This window comes from Agelaius phoeniceus, chromosome 25 (assembly GCF_051311805.1).
Source record: "Agelaius phoeniceus isolate bAgePho1 chromosome 25, bAgePho1.hap1, whole genome shotgun sequence".
Taxonomy (NCBI): Eukaryota; Metazoa; Chordata; class Aves; order Passeriformes; family Icteridae; genus Agelaius; species Agelaius phoeniceus.
The window spans coordinates 3,383,248-3,397,316 of NC_135289.1; the positions used below are offsets into that span (position 1 = coordinate 3,383,248).

General features: G+C 53.4%; 1 protein-coding gene across 1 annotated transcript in view; it reads left to right on the forward strand.

Moving 5' to 3' along the window:
• Nucleotides 1-14,069, forward strand: part of CDK18 (cyclin dependent kinase 18) — a 39,091-nt gene that overhangs the window by 16,949 nt on the left and 8,073 nt on the right. Inside the window, exons 2-6 of the mRNA XM_077190680.1 lie at nt 2,643-2,797; nt 9,311-9,459; nt 10,562-10,687; nt 12,284-12,340; nt 13,871-13,985. Coding sequence (XP_077046795.1) covers nt 2,674-2,797; nt 9,311-9,459; nt 10,562-10,687; nt 12,284-12,340; nt 13,871-13,985 — 571 coding nt within the window. The 5' untranslated portion in view covers nt 2,643-2,673. The remainder of the gene's footprint in view (nt 1-2,642; nt 2,798-9,310; nt 9,460-10,561; nt 10,688-12,283; nt 12,341-13,870; nt 13,986-14,069) is intronic.

Genomic DNA, 14,069 nt, shown 5'->3' on the forward strand with positions numbered 1-14,069 from the left:
GAGTGTTTATATTGCTGAGGGATCATCTTTTAAAGCTTTCACAGGCAGGCACGCCGGGCAGGGCGGTGCCGTTGTCCTGGCGACGGGGATGCGGTGTGAGATCAGTCTGGAGCGCTGCGATCGCCCTTGGGCCGTGCTGATGAGGCTGGGAGGGGGCTGGGGGGGCTCTGGGGACAGCCAGGGGAGAGCAGGAGTGGGGACATCCAGGAGGAAGAGGAGACACCCAGGAGGAAGAGGCTGAGCTGCTCCAGACACGGGATGTGCAGGGAAAAGCCGCTCCTTGTTGGGAAAATCATACCTGAGAAGTTTGGGGATGATTGAGCTCTTCAGATTGGGCTGGGGGCTGAGAGCAGTGTTAGAGTCCACGGAGGTGCTGATAAACCTGGAAAGGGTCTTGGGGGGCTCTGGGGACAACCAGGGGAGAGCAGGAGTGGGGACACCCAGGGGGAAGAGGCTGAGCTGCTCCAGACATGGGATGTGCAGGAAAGAGCCGCTCCTTGTGGGGGAAAAAACATCCCTGAGAGGTTTTGGGGTCTGGTACCAAGGGGTGATTGAGCTCTTCAGACTGGATTGGGGGGTGAGAGCAGTGTTAGAGTCCAGGGTGGTGCTGATAAACCTGGGAGGGGGCTGGAGGGGATCTGGGGACATGCAGGGGGAAGGGGCTGAGCCGCTCCCTGTGGGGAGAAAAATCATCCCTGAGAAGTTTTGGGGTCTGTTTGGTACCAAGGGGTGGTTGAGCTCCAATCACCCCTTGGTACCAAGCAGGATGAGGATGAGAGCAGTGTTAGAACCCAGGGTGGTGCTGATAAACCTGGGGGGCTCTGGGGACAGCCAGGGGAGAGCAGGAGCAGGGACACTCAGGAGGAAGAGGCTGAGCTGCTCCAGACATGGGATGTGCAGGAAAGAGCCGCTCCTTGTGGGGGAAAAAACATCCCTGAGAGGTTTTGGGGTCTGGTACCAAGGGGTGATTGAGCTCTTCAGACTGGATTGGGGGGTGAGAGCAGTGTTAGAGTCCAGGGTGGTGCTGATAAACCTGGGGGGCTCTGGGGACAGCCAGGGGAGGGCAGGAATGGAGACACCCAGGAGGAAGGGAGGAAGCTGCTCCAGTGGTCTGGGATGTGTGGGAAAGAGCCGCTCCCTGTGGGGAGAACAAACATCCCTGAGGGGTTTTGGGGTCTGGCACCAAGGGATAGTGCTGCCAGGATGCTGCCAGGATGATTGAGCTCTTCAGACTGGGCTGGGGGCTGAGAGCAGTGTTAGAGTCCAGGGCTGTTGATGGAAAATCCCCTGGTGGGGATGTCCAGAGGATGAAGGATGCAGGAGGAGCAGCCCCACACTTCTGGGCTTGGGAAGAGGAGAGGAACAGACCCAAACCTGCTCAGGCCTGAGGCTGGAAGGGGCAAAGCTGTGGCTGGTTGGGGGTGGGACACTGATGTCCCATCCCTGGCAGTGCCCAAGGCTGGGTTGGACAGGGTCTGGAGCAACCTGGGACAGGGCATGGCGTGAGATGAATCCCAAGGTCCCTCCAACCAAACTGGTCTGGGATTCTGGGATTTCGTGTCTGTAAATCCAAGGAGTGCCTGATCCCTGCTGGATCCGTGCTGGGCAGGAGGAATTGCAGCAGGGCTGGAGCCCAAACCCCACACAGGCAGCACTTCCAGCCTGATCCTGGCAAGAACCAAAGCAGCAAAGGCAAAGCCGCGCCCGGGGCCGGCTCCGTGCCCCGAGGGTTTTCTTCCTTTAAGGGTTTTATTGCCTTAATCTGATCTGCGGTTAAGGCGATTCTGACGCCCAGTGGGAGGAGGCCCCGGGAGCTGGGATGGAGCTGGGATGGAGCTGGGATGGAGCTCAGAGCATCTCCCAGGCTGGGATTTGGGGCATCCCCCCTGCCCGTGCTGCCCCTCTCAGCATTTCGCTGCTGGCTCTTTGTTGCAAGGGCAAAGCCGAGGCCACACTGCCAGGGGAGAGGAATCTCCTTTTCCAGTGAGAAACGTGGGATTGAGTCTTTTCCATCCTTGTTTTGTCTTTTTCTTGCTTTCCTTCTGTTTTCACCCTGCATTCCCCCCTGCCCAGGCATTCCTGGAGTTTCCAAGGCACAGCCTGTGAGTGACTGAGTGTGCACAGCCCTGCCCTGGGCTCAAAAAAAAAATCACAAAAAATCACCCTCCCTGCCCCTGCTGATCAGAGCCTTCAAAACACAAAGAGCCCAATTTCTGTGGCTCCTCTTCTGCTCTGACCCAGAGAAAGGATGTCCCAGGAACTCCTGGTGGAGGGGGGGGAAAATTCATGTCCGGACATTGCCAACCCCAAAGAGCAGAAGTTGTAGGGTGGGAATTGGGGTGGGGATGCTGCCAACCCCAAAAAGCAGCAGTTGTGGGGTGGGAATTGGGGTCAGGACATTGCCAACCCCAAAAAGGAACAGCTGTGGGGTGGGAATTGGGGTTGGGATGCTGCCACCCCGAAAAGCAGCAGCTGTAGGGGTGGAAATTCAGGTCAGGATGCTGCCAACCCCAAAAAGCAGCAGTTGTGGGGTGGAATTTGGGGTGGGCATGCTGCCAACCCCAAAAAGCAGCAGCCTTGGGGCTGGGGGCCCATCCTGGTGCTGTCCATCCCTCTGAGCCTGCTGTCCCCTTTCCCTGCAGGGCTCTGCCGTCCCTGGCAGCTCGAGGGAAGATGAACAAGATGAAAAACTTCAAGAGGAGATTTTCGCTCTCGGTGCCGCGCACGGAGACCATCGAGGAGTCCCTGACGGAGTTCACCGAGCAGTTCAACCAGCTCAACAACCAGAGGAACGAAGGTGAGGAGCCCCTGGGCTGGGTGAGAGCCTCTCCAGCCCTCCCCAGGCACCCTCGGGGGCTGTGGAAGCGTCTGCCCCTCGTTCTGTGTGAGTAACACCTCGGTTAAAGCTGCAGAGAGATTTATCCTTCACCAGGAGGATGGGAGGGAAAGGAATTTGCACAAAATGGGGAGCTGTGGTTGAGAGTGGGAACGTGTGGGATCTCCTCCTGCCTCCCCAAAAGAGGGGGGTGACCCCTTTGGGGGCTCAGCTGCTGTTCCCAGAGCCACAGGGGCTGTTCTGTCCTGGGCAGCACCCGGGGCACGCTGGAGCAGCCTTTGCCCCTCCCTGCACGTTGGTTTTCAGCAGGCAGGGAGATGAAGGGTTAAATCCAAACCTGGCTCATCCCCTGAACAAACACAACCCCCAGGGCAGGCTGGGGCACATCTCAGGGAGATGAGGGGTTAAATCCAAAGCAGGGCACATGCCCTGAGCAAACACAGCCCCTGGAGCAGGCAAGGGCAGAGCCAGGGCTTAAACCCAAAGCTGGGCACAGATGCAGGCTGGGGCAGGCTCAGGGCAGGCTGGGGATGCTGCAGGCACTGGGAGCAGCCCAGCCTGGGCAGCCGTGCTTGGGCAGAGCTTGGGCAGGGCTGGGCTGGGCTTGGGCAGAGCCTGGCAGAGCTGGGCAGAGCTTGGGGAGCTGGGCAGAGTTGGGCTGGGCTCAGAGAGCTGGGCAGAGCCTGGCAGAGCTGGGCAGAGCTTGGGGAGCCAGGCAGAGCTGGGCTGGGCTCAGGGAGCTGGGCAGGGCTCAGAGAGCTGGGCAGAGCCTGGCAGAGCTGGGCAGAGCTTGGGGAGCCAGGCAGAGCTGGGCTGGGCTCAGGGAGCTGGGCAGAGCCTGGCAGAGCCAGACAGAGCTTGGGGAACTGGGCAGAGTTGGGCTGGGCTCAGGGAGCTGGGCAGAGCCTGGCAGAGCTGGACAGAGTCTGGGAAACCAGACAGAGCCAGGCAGGGTTGGGCAGAGCCTGAGGAACTGGGCAGAGCTCTTGGGGAGCCGGGCAGAACTGGGCAGAGCTTGGGCAGAGCCAGGCAGAGCCAGGCTGGGCTCAGGGAGCTGGGCAGAACCTGGAGAGAGCCAGGCAGAGCTGGGCAGGGCTTGAGGAGCTGGGCAGAGCTGTGCTGGGCTCAGAAAGCTGGGCAGAGCTGGGCTGGGCTTGGGCAGAACTTGGGGAGAGCCTGGGGAGACCCTGGAGAGTCTGGGGAACCAGGCAGAGCTGGGCAGAGCATGGGGAGCCAGGCTGGGCTTGGGTAGAGTCAGGTAGAGCTTGGGCAGAGCTTGGGCAGAGCTTGGGGAGCCGGGCAGAGCCGGGCTGGGCTCAGGGAGCCGGGCAGAGCCAGGCTGGGCTCAGGGAGCCGGGCAGAGCCAGGCTGGGCTCAGGGAGCCGGGCAGAGCCAGGCTGGGCTCAGGGAGCCGGGCAGAGCCGGGCTGGGCTCAGGGAGCCGGGCAGAGCCAGGCTGGGCTCAGGGAGCTGGGCAGAGCTGGGCTGGGCTCAGGGAGCCGGGCAGAGTCAGGCAGAGCTTGGGGAGCCGGGCAGAGCCGGGCTGGGCTCAGGGAGCCGGGCAGAGCCGGGCTGGGCTCAGGGAGCTGGGCAGAGCCAGGCTGGGCTCAGGGAGCCGGGCAGAGCCGGGCTGGGCTCAGGGAGCCGGGCAGAGCCGGGCTGGGTTCAGGGAGCCGGGCAGAGCCAGGCTGGGTTCCCTCCTGGGGTCAATGCCAGGCACACGCTGTGCTGCCTCCTGCCAGCTGTGCCACAGCCTGGCCCTTCCCGTGCCCCCAGCTCCCTTCCAGGCTGTGTTTGCCCTCTCTGAAGGGGCTGAGCCCTGATGTCAGTGCCTGGCACTGGCCCTGCCCAGCAGGGAGGGCCCGGCTGTGCCAGCCAGGCTGCCCAGGGTGCTGGAAGCTCGTTCAGGGCTGCAGCTTTTCCTGGGGCTGTCCTTGTGTCCCTCTGTGTCCCCATGATCCAGAGCCAGCCCTGGTGACAGCCAGGGCCAGCTCAGGTGGTCCTGGCTCCAGGGACAGGGGCAGATCCCAGCAGGCATCAACACCTGCGCTCTCCTTTCCTTAGGGAATTGCCTGGAGTTTGGTTTCCCTCCAGCCTCAGAAATCCCAGGCTCTGCAAATCCCAAACTTTGGTGGCTCTGAGTGCCAGAATCACAAAATCAGGGAAGATTTGGGTTGGAAGGGACCCCAAAGCTCCTCCCATTCCACTTCCACCATCCCAGGCTGCTCCAGAACTGCTCTGGCTCCTGTGAGGGGACAGGCAGGGGACAAAGCTGCCCCATCTGGTGAGAAATCCCCAGCCCTGTCCTCCCCATCCCCTCATTCTCACCACCTCACCCCCACAGATGCTGATAGAAGAAGGAAAACAGGTTTGTTTGTTTGTTTGTTTGTTTTCCAGGCTGGAAAATCAAACAGCTTTCCAGCCTGGACACATGCTGTCACCAGCAATGTCACCTTGGAGGAACCTGAGGCTGTTTGTCACAGAGGGATCAGGGCTTGGTGGCTTTGATAAGAGCTGGGGGCATCCAGAAGCAGCCCCCAAACACCCACAGCCTGCTCTGCCCTCCCAAAATTCAGTGTTTGGGCTGGAAAGGACAAACCAGAGCCACCAGGGGAACACCAGGCCCTGAGGAAATGATGATGAGGGGGAGGAAGGAGGGTGAAGAACCCAAGCGCAGAGCCTGGAGAGGAGGCAAAGAAATTCCAAGTTCTAATTCACACTCAGCAAAGGAATTCAAAGTTCTAAGGCAGGCAGGCAGAGGAGGGTCCTGGCCCCTTTCCTTGGGAGATCAAAGCTTGTTTGGGCAGAGGAGGAGTTGAAATATATAAATATATTTATAAAAAGGGCTGCCTGTGTCTGCTTCCCTCCCTTTGATATGGCAGCAGCCTCCTTCTTTCCCTGCCAGGGAATTCTGCCCGCCCACAGCTTCACCCTGCAAGGTCCTGCAGGGTCCTGCAAGCCCACAGCTTCACACTGAGCTCCCTGCAAGGTCCTGCAAGCCCACAGCTTCACACTGAGCTCCCTGCAGGGTCCTGCAAGCTCACAGATTCACATTCAGCTCCCTGCAAGGTCCTGCAAGCTCACAGATTCACCCTGAGCTCCCTGAAAGGTCCTGCAGGGTCCTGCAAGCTCACAGCTTCACACTCAGCTCCCTGCAGGGTCCTGCAAGCCCACAGATTCACACTCAGGTCCTGCAAGCCCACAGATTCACACTCAGCTCCCTGCAGGGTCCTGCAAGCTCACAGATTCACACTGAGCTCCCTGCAGGGTCCTGCAAGGTCCTGCAAGCCCACAGCTTCACACTCAGGTCCTGCAAGCTCACAGATTCACACTCAGCTCCCTGCAAGGTCCTGCAAGCCCACAGCTTCACACTCAGGTCCTGCAAGCTCACAGATTCACACTCAGCTCCCTACAGGGTCCTGCAAGCTCACAGATTCACCCTGAGCTCCCTGCAAGGTCCTGCAAGGCCACAGCTTCACACTCAGGTCCTGCAAGGTCCTGCAAGCCCACAGATTCACACTCAGCTCCCTGCAAGGTCCTGCAAGCCCACAGATTCACACTCATCTCCCTGCAAGGTCCTGCAAGCTCACAGCTTCACCCTTCAAGGACCTGCAAGCTCACAGATTCACACTCAGATCCTGCAAGGCCACAGCTCCGCACTGAGCTCCCTGCAAGCGCCAGGGGCAGCTCCAGCCCTTGGGGATTGGGAATTTCCCAGTGGCAGAGCAGGGCAGGGAGGGCTGGGCTGGCCCATCCCGGCCCCAGGGCAGCCCAGACCCCTCTCCCCTCACCTCTGCCAGCCTCCTGTGAGTTTTTGCCGCATTTCCCCGTCCTTTAGGATCCACCTGTCAGGAGAATGAACCCACAAACAGCAGAGGTTTGTGCTCAAAAAGGAGACAGAGCAGTCCTTTGACTTTATTCCAATAAAGGGAGAGGCCATGGGGCATTCCCCTGGGATTTCTCCCATTTTTGGAGGACGCAGCCTCCTTTTTATCCCAATTTCCTTCTCTCTTTCCCCATTTCTGAGATACTTGAGAGGTTCACACTCCCCAAAACACCTGATACCAAAGATTCCCTTCTAATGTACAACCCTCCCTTTTCATTTTTAATTCTTATGGAATTTAGGGGTTTTCCCCATTGTTTCTTTCACTTTTCAACATCCAATTTCATTGATCAGCAAACCTAAAGTTTATTTGTAAAAGCAAATATCTTTTTCCATTCACCAACCAGTGGAATCCTTCCCATTGTTTATCTCTCATTTTTTTAAACACTCATCTGTTTATCTCCTGGTTTTATCTACCAGCAGCCCCACAGCTTGTTTGGAAAGACAAATCCTCCATTCCTCTCACACTGGAAGTGTCCAGGTTGTGGATTTACCTCTGATTTTACATCAAACATGACAAAAGTTTGATCCACTGCTCTCAGAGCTGCTGGTTTGAAGGCTGCACCTTTTACCCAGCTTTGTTTTTGTTTCACCTGTGGGAACCAGCACAAATTCACCCAAAATATCATTTCCAGCAGGTTGGTCAGCCTCCATTCAGCCAGACCTCAAACGTCCTTTGCTGTCCTTGATTAAAATTTGCTCGGCAAACGAGGAAGTTCAAAAAGATTTGGTCCAGTTGAATTAATCCACATTATTTTCATACCTGTGGTTAACTCGGGGGACGTTTCCTGATTGTTGCTGTAAAAACAGATGGAGGGGAATGGACAGGGAGCAGAGGAGGGGTTTTACCAAAGCCCTGGCACCGTTTCAGCCCCTCTGAAGCCCGCTGGCACTGAGGGCTGGGCACCCAGCATCCCCCAGCTCTGCCCTCCCTGTGCCCATGGCACAAACCCACGGCCCTTGCCAGGTCACTGGCCTGCCAGCTCTCATCCATCAGCCCAGCAAACTGCAGCCAGGGCCCAGCCCTGCTCAGCAGCCCTGAAAATCCAGCCCTGCCTCCACAGCCATGAGATCATCCCTGCAGCCGGGATTGTCCCCAGGGACGGGGCAGGGACAGGGCAGGGACAGGGCAGGGCTCAGCCTGGGGCACTCCCCGGGGACTTTCACTGCTCTGGGGAGGAAAAATCCCTCTGGGGGTGTTCATAGGGACAGGGAAGGGATGAGAATCTTGACTCCATGCTTCAGAAGGCTGATTAATTATTTTATGATATATATTATATTATATTATATTATATTGCATTACATATTACATTACATTATATTACATTACATTATATATTACATTACATTACAATATATTACATTATATTACATTACTTTACATTATATATTATATTATATTATATTATATTATATTATATTATATTACTTTCTATATATTATGTTACATTATATTACATATATTATATTACATTTTATTACATTACATTATATTATATTACATTATATTACATTACATTATATATTATATTATATTATATTATATTATATTATATTATATTATATTATATTACATTTTATTACATTACATTATATTACATTACATTACATTTTATTACATTACATTACATTACATTAATTATTACCCTGATTTAACAAGCATTATTACACAGAGGCAGAGGCATTTTTTATTCTAATAAAAAGAAAGGCCCAAAGTAAGGGATACTAAAAGTGGCAGAGCACTTTTTAGTGATTTACATTTGGGATTTCTGTCACAGCCCTGTGGCAGGCAGGGTGTGACAGAAATCCCAAATTTCTTTGGCAATGCTGAGGGTGGCAGAGCCCCAGGAATCCAGAGCAAAACTCAGAATTCCCTCTGGATATAGAGAAGGAAGAAGAGATTGCCCAGAGCATCCCTGCCCTGCTCTGGCTCCTTGGTGCTCCTGCCACCCCTCCAGCAGCTCCCTCTTGTGAAAAACGCCAGTCACTTGTTTTTAAAAGTTTAAAAGTTTAATAGTAATAAAATGGTTATAAAAATAGTAATACAATTAGAGTAATAATAATTTGGACAAATTGCATTAGCACAATATGGGACAATAGAGACAAAGAGTTATGGACAGTCTGGGTACCTTTTCTGGACAGCACGAGCCCGAAAAAGGCCCCACGTTAACAGAGGATTAACCCTTAAAAACAACAACCTGTTGCATATTCATACACCTCATCCATGATGCATAAATTCCATTCAAACACAGGATTCTGTCTGGGCAGGGTCAGCTTCTTCCTCTGAATCCTGACAGTGCTTTGAGGTGGGAAGAAGTTCATTTGTTCTGATAATGAAGCAATAAATTCTCTTTCTCTGAAAGATTCAGGTGTCCCGTGGCTGCTGTCTCACTGCGAGTCCTTTCTTTAAAAAAAATATCCTACATACCATAGTTTCTATTTTAGCATTTTTTATAACCTAAAACAGTACTTAAGAGAATCAATACAGCATCACTTTCTAACACAACACATATAATATTCATTTGAATATTTGCGAAAAGCCAATCATAAAATACATGCATTTTTCACACTCTGCTTTCTTTTCGTCCCCAGACCTGGCTCAGGGGCACCTGCAGCTGGCACAGCTGGGCAGGGAGGTGGCAGCTGATGGCAGCCCCGTGTCCCCGCCGGAGGGACAGGGCCGGTCCCCGGTGGCCGCCGTGCGCTACCGCAACCACGGCCAGCGCCGCTGCTCCATGGAGGCAAGTGCTGGGGACAGGGGGACGTGGGGACAGCTGGGTAAGTGCTGGGGACAGGGGGACGTGGGGACAGCTGGCTGTCACCTCCCTGCTGGCTGGGACGTGGCAGTGTCACACACGAGCCCTGGCATCCTCTGCTGTGACTGCCACCGTGTGCCACCACACCCTTCCCTTGAGTGGCACTGTGGTGGTTGAGAGGATTTCAGGACAAGGGAAGAGATGAAAATCACTCCATATTCTTAGAAGGCTGATTATTATATTATATTATATTATATTATATTATATTATATTATATTATATTATATTATATTATATTATATTATATTATATTACATTACATTACATTACGTTACATTACGTTACATTGAAAGGATACAGACAGAAGGCTACAAAGAATGATAATGAAAACAAATCACTCCTTCCAGAGTCCCAACACAGCTGGACTGTGATTGGTCATTAAGTTAAAACAATTCACATGAAACCAATCAAACAATCACCTGTTGGATAAACAATCCCCAACCACATGCCAGAGCAGCAAAACACAGGAGAAGCAAATCAGATAAATATTGGTTTCCTTTTTCTCTGAGGCTTCTCAGCTTCCCAGGAGAAGAATCCTGGGCAAAGAGGATTTTCCAGAAAATGTGACAGTGACACTGCCACGTCAATGGCAGAGCTCTTCCCATTGAAATTCCTCGTGTCACCTCCCTCACCTCTGTTCCCTTGAGGACAGGGGGTTGAGGGTTGAGGAGGTTCCAGGTTGAGGGTTCCAGGACGAGGGAAGAGATGAATCTGACTCCATACTCTTAGAAGGCTGAATATTATATTATATTATATTATATTATATTATATTATATTATATTATATTAATTCTATTTCAATGATGTGACACCTGCCACATTCCCAAGCAGCAAAACACAGGAGAAGCAAATCAGACAAGTATTGGTTTCCCTTTTCTCTGAGGCTTCTCAGCTTCCCAGGAGAAGAATCCTGGGCAAAGAGGATTTTCCAGAAAATGTGACAGTGACACTGCCACGTCAATGGCAGAGCCCTTCCCCTTGGAATTCCTCGTGTCACCTCCCTGTCCCCTCTCTGTCCCCTCCTGCAGGACGTCAGCAGGCGCCTCTCGCTGCCCATGGACATCCGGCTGCCCCCGGAGTTCCTGCAGAAGCTGCAGATGGAGAGCCTGGAGCTGCCCAAGCCCCTGAGCAGGATGTCCCGCCGGGCCTCCCTCGTGAGTGGCACTGAGCAGGGGGGGACAGTGCCAGGCACGGCACCCCCGAGTGTCCCCTGTCCTGCTGTGCCAGCTCCCCTGGCTGTCACCGAGGTCCCCTCACGTCCCTGCCCAGCCCCAGCCCTTCCTGCAGCACTGGGAGGAGCTGAGGGAGCTGGGAGGGGTTTGGAGAAATCTGGGAAGGGTTTGGAGAGTCCTGAGGGAGCTGGGAAGGGTTTGGAGAATCCTGAGGGAGCTGGGAAGGGTTTGGAGAAACCTGGAAAGAGTTTGGAGAGTCCTGAGGGAGCTGGGAAGGGTTTGGAGAGTCCTGAGGGAGCTGGGAAGGGTTTGGAGAAACCTGGAAAGAGTTTGGAGAGTCCTGAGGGAGCTGGGAAGGGTTTGGAGAGTCCTGAGAGAGCTGGGAAGGGTTTGGAGAAACCTGGAAAGCGTTTGGAGAGTCCTGAAGGAGCTGGGAAGGGTTTGGAGAGTCCTGAGGGAGCTGGGAAGGGTTTGGAGAAACCTGGAAAGCGTTTGGAGAGTCCTGAAGGAGCTGGGAAGGGTTTGGAGAGTCCTGAGAGAGCTGGGAAGGGTTTGGAGAGTCCTGAGGGAGCTGGGCAGGGGCTCAGCCTGGAGCAAAGGAGGCTCAGGGGGAATTTCTGGCTCTGCACAACTCCCTGCCAGGAGGGGACAGCCAGGGGGGATTTGGGATCTTATCCCAGGGAACAGGGACAGGAGGAGAGGGAACGGCCTCAGGCTGGGCTGGGGAGGCTCAGGTTGGACAGCAGCAGGAATTTCCTCATGGGAAGGGCTGGAAGGGGCTGCCCAGGGGGGTTTGGAGCGCCCATCCCTGGAGGAGGCACCTGGAGGTGGCACTGAGTGCTCAGGGTGGGGATCGGGCACAGCCTGGACTCGATGATCCCACAGGGATTTTCCAGCCTCAATAATTCCATGATTCCATGATTCTCCCTTCCCCACCTGCACCTGCTGGGCCATTCCCACCTTCCTCCCTCCCCTGTGCACACCTGGCTGCCCTCTCAGCCTGGCTCCTTCCCAAAGCAGGAGAGGGAAACCCTCCTGCAGCTCAGCCCAAATGCAAATGTGGATAAATAATGAATCAGCCTCGGCTCCAGTGCTGGCATTTCCGTTCCTTTGCTGCAGCAGCAGAAATAGGAGCAAAAACTCTGTGCACAACAAAACAGGAGCAAAATCTCCCCGTGCAGACATCAGGTGTGCCCAGAGGTGCCCAGGTATCACAGCCAGGCCTCAGGAGGCATTTTGGGACCCGAGGTGCCCGTTCAGGAGGAGGAGGAGGAGGGAAGGAGAGCTGGAATTTACCTGCCTGTGCTGTCTGATCAATAAAACAAAGCCTGGGCAACGTGTCATTAATATTCATGAGCCCCTCATGAATAAGGAATGTGGCTCTGGGGGTTGTTCCAGCACCTTGAGTCCCCTGCTCAGGATGTGGCTTTTCCCAGGATACACAGAGGGTTTGGGCAGTAAATGGAGTAAAAATCCCAATTGTCAGTGCCCAGTGTCCCTGGAAACCCTCCTGGAGGTGAAGCCATCCCTGCAGGAGGTTCCCTCCTCCCCAGTGACGTTTTCCTTTCTCTCTCACAGTCGGATATTGGCTTTGGGAAGCTGGAAACCTACATTAAACTGGACAAACTGGGAGAGGTGAGTAGTCTGTGACACCCCTGTAAGGAATTCAATGAAATTCAAAGGGCAGCTCGGAGCACAAAGGGCAAAAATCCTCAATATCCAGAAATTTCCAGAGCAAGTTTTCCTTGTGGAGCTCAGACCTGCTGCTGTCACCTCCAATGGTCCTTCCTCCAGATGTTTTGGGCACACCAGTGCTGTGCCACCCTGGTGTTAGGAAAATCACTCCACAAACACCAGAGGTTTATGGCTAAAAAGGAGACAGAGGAGTCCTTTGACTTTATTCCAATAAAGGGAGAGGCCATGGGGCATTGCCCTGGGATTTCTCCCATTTTTGGAGGACACAGCCTCCTTTTTATCCCAGTTTCCCAGCTGCATTTCCCTTCTCTCTTTCCCCATTTCTGAGGTACTTGAGAGGTTCAGACTTCCCAAAACGCCTGATACCAATGATTCCCCTCTAATGTACAACCCCCGCTTTTTATTTTTAATTCTGATGGAATTTAGGGGTTTTCCTTCCCCATTGCTTCTTTCATCTTTCAATGTCTAATTTCATTTATCAGCAAACCTAAAGTTTATTTGTAAAAGCAAAAGATCTTTTTTCATTCACCAATCAGTGGAATCCTTCCCATTGTGTCTTTTCTCTCCCAGTGCTGGTTTTATCTACCAGCAGCCCCACAGCTTGTTTGGAAAGACAAATCCTCCATTCCTCTCACACTGGAAGTGTCCAGGTTGTGGATTTACCTCTGATTTTACATCAAATATGACAAAGACTTTGATCCACTGCTCTCAGAGCTGCTGGTTTGCAGGCTGCACCTTTTACCCAGCTTTGGTTTTGTTTCACCTATGGGAACCAGCACAAATTCACCCAAAATATCATTTCCAGCAGGTTGGTCAGCCTCCATTCAGCCAGACCTCAAACGTCCTTTGCTGTCCTTGATTAAAATTTGCTTTGCAAATGAGGAAGTTCAAAAAGATTCGGTCCAGTTGAATTAATCCACATTATCTTCATACAGGGGACGTTTCCTGATTGTTGCTGTAAAAACAGATGGAGGGGAATGGACAGGGAGCAGAGGAGGGGTTTTACAAAATTGAATTAATCCTTGTTTGTAAAGACAAACCCAGCATTCCTCTCACTGGGAAATGTCCCTGTGATGGTGCTCACAGGGGTCACAGGATGAGGGAAGAGATGAGGATCTGACTCCATGTTTCAGAAGGCTTGATTTATTATTTTATGATATATATTACATTAAAACTATACTAAAAGAATAGAAGAAAAGGTTGCATCAGAAGGCTGGCTGAGAATAAAATAGCAAAGAATGATAACAAAGGTTTGTGGCTCACACAGTCTGAGCCAGCTGGGCTGTGATTGGCCATTAATTAGAAACAACCACATAAGCCCAATCCCAGATGCACCTGTTGCATCCCACAGCAGCAGATAACCATTGGTTACATTTTGTTCCTGAGGCCTCTCAGCTTCTCAGGAAGCAAAAACCCTAAGGAAAGGATTTTCCATGAAAAGATGTCAGCGACGTGTCCCCATGTCCCCAGGGCACCTACGCCACAGTGTTCAAGGGCCGCAGCAAGCTGACAGAGAACCTGGTGGCGCTCAAGGAAATCCGCCTGGAGCACGAGGAGGGCGCTCCTTGCACGGCCATCCGGGAAGGTGAGGCCGGCAGGGGCCTCCCCCAGACCCCCAGGGGGATTTGGGGTGGCTGTGCCCCTGCTCAGCCCCGGCTCCTGCCCCGCT